Source organism: Chrysochloris asiatica, unplaced genomic scaffold (genome assembly GCF_000296735.1).
Source record: "Chrysochloris asiatica unplaced genomic scaffold, ChrAsi1.0 scaffold00075, whole genome shotgun sequence".
NCBI classification, from domain to species: Eukaryota; Metazoa; Chordata; class Mammalia; order Afrosoricida; family Chrysochloridae; genus Chrysochloris; species Chrysochloris asiatica.
Window position 1 is genome coordinate 7,943,789 of NW_006408593.1, and position 2,216 is coordinate 7,946,004.

The 2,216-nt window shown below is 43.0% G+C and overlaps 1 protein-coding gene across 1 annotated transcript; it reads left to right on the plus strand.

The window, feature by feature from the left end:
• Positions 1-671: 671 nt before the first annotated feature.
• LOC102819768 (60S ribosomal protein L27-like) lies at positions 672-1,214 on the plus strand. The gene is made up of 2 exons (XM_006865023.1): positions 672-1,017; positions 1,162-1,214. The coding sequence occupies exons 1-2, from the start codon at positions 672-674 to the stop codon at positions 1,212-1,214; spliced, it is 399 nt and encodes a 132-aa protein (XP_006865085.1).
• The last annotated feature ends 1,002 nt before the right edge of the window (positions 1,215-2,216 follow it).

The window sequence follows — 2,216 nt, forward strand, 5'->3', positions numbered from 1 at the left end:
TGCAAATTATGAACACCTGATCATATCACTTTTCAAGGAAATATTAAAATGGCACTTTATATTGTCTCAATTTTGACTGAGGTCCCAGGGTTAAGAAAAATATATGTCAATTACACTGCACTCTAAAGCAAGGTGTTGGGTTTGTAAAAAGTATAGTCCAAGACAAGTGTTGTGAAGCTCAGCCCAGATGGATGAATCAGCCATTGGAGGATTGATTATGTAACTATTAGTGGCTATTCCAAATGCTGGGGAGCTGTGGGAGAACCAATGGGAGAGCTAGGCTGCTGGCCCCTGGAATGTAGGAGAGCACAGTGACTGTTAGCTGAAGTGTGCCTGAAAAAAATCTAAAGTCAAGAGTCTGGCCAGCTTAATGGCAGAGGAAAGAGTTGAGGCTCTTTGGGGGAAAGTTGCACTGTTGGAGTTAGGTGAGACCAGGAACTTGCCTCCTTATGCAGGCTGTAGGCTGCTGGCTACCTCTCCTCCTCTAGCCCGTAGTCTCCTTGGAAAGGTTTTCATCCAAAATGACCACTAGAGATAGAAGGGGAACCCAGCCGAACAAAACTAAACATGAACTGGCAAAAGTTTGGGGGTTTCACTTCTTGCTGGGATGAAAGGTCAGAGGAAGTACCCTTTCTTCTTTTCTGCTGTCGGCCTGGGTTGTTACAGTCAAAATGGACAAGTTCATGAAAGCCGGGAAGGTGGTGCTGGTCCTGGCTGGATGCTACTCTAAACACAAAGCCGTCATTGTCAAGAACATTGATCAGGGCACCTCTGATAGCCCCTACAGCCATGCTCTGATGGCTGGAATAGGTCACTATTCCCGCACAATGGCAGGTGCCACGGGCAAGAAGAAAATTGCCAAGAGGTCAAAGATCAAGTCTTTTGTGAATGTTTATAACTATAATCACCTCATGCCCAACAGGTACTCTGCAGATATCCTTTTAGACAAAACTGTTGTCAACAAGGATGTCTTCAGAGACCCTGCTCTTAAACTCAAGGCCAAGGTCAAATTTGAGGAGTGGCACTGTGGGTTAATGCTCCAGACTGCAAAGCCCTTTGAACAGCAAGGTCAGCGGTTCAAGCTCAACAACTGCTCCTTGGAAACCCTATACATGGTTGCTATGGGTCGGAACCGACTCAACGGCATGTCACAACAACAACAACAACAAAAGATGGGCAAAAACAAGTGGTTCTTCCAGAAGCTGCAGTTTTAGATCTTTTTATTCTTTCAATCATTAAAAATGAACAAAAAACCGGGTTTGTGATGGATAGTGATTGATCATAAATGCCCAGCCAGAGAAGCACTGTTGGCAATAAAAAGTCTAAAGGCGCATCAAAGAAATCCCCAGTCCTTTATAGTCTTGTCCCTTCTTTATCCCCAAACCTGGAGGAGCTACAGGTAGCATGTGCAATGGGGGATCAGTGAGAGACAAGCAAGGTGATGTATAGGTGGCTGAGCCCCTGCCCCAAAGCAGACGCAAAGTCAACTTCAAGTCTGGGTTAAGGAAAAGAGTGAATTATGGATGAAATGTGCACTTTTGGTATTAAACTGAATTAGCATATTTGGGGGGTGGATTCAGGAGGGAACAGTCCCTGGAGAAGGACATCATGTTTGATAGAGTAAAGGAACAACGAAGCTGAATTTACAAGGTAGCAGCAACAATGGGCTCAAACCTAACACCAATGGCACAAGACCAGATAGTGTTTTGTTCTGTTCTGCACAAGGTTATCATGAGTCAGAACCAACTCGACAGCACCTAACAGCAAAAACAAAAGACATTTGTTATCCTAAAATACAGAGACAATTGATTTATAACTAAGAATGACAGAAAACACAGATATCACCTGGTCAAGATCTCATCCAGAATCTGGGGGGATATGATTTAATGAAGCAAATTTAACTGAAAATGATGAGAAAGAACAAAGTTGTTTTCTGCTTGTACCCCACTATCTAGCTGGCAAAATAAGTCCCAAGTGTCCTATTTGGAAAACAAAACAACAACAAGGAAAATACCCTCTCTGTGTCTCAGTTTTTTCTTCTAGAGCTAGTCAATGTATCTGCCTCACATGTGTGCGGATTACCTTAATGAACACATGTACTGCACCCAGCACAATGCCTAACCATAGTTAAGTGTTACCTAATAGAATTTTAAGAACTTTTTTCACAACCTCATAAGACACTGCAGAAAACTTGCATCCCATCTGTACTTTTCCTT

Coding starts and splice junctions, on each gene's coding strand:
- LOC102819768 (XM_006865023.1), top strand. CDS start 672: ATGGACAAGTTCATGAAAGCCGGGAAGGTGGTGCTGGTCCTGGCTGGA. Junction 1,018..1,161: donor GGCCAAGGTCAAATTTGAGG/AGTGGCACTGTG, acceptor CACAACAACAAC/AACAACAAAAGATGGGCAAA.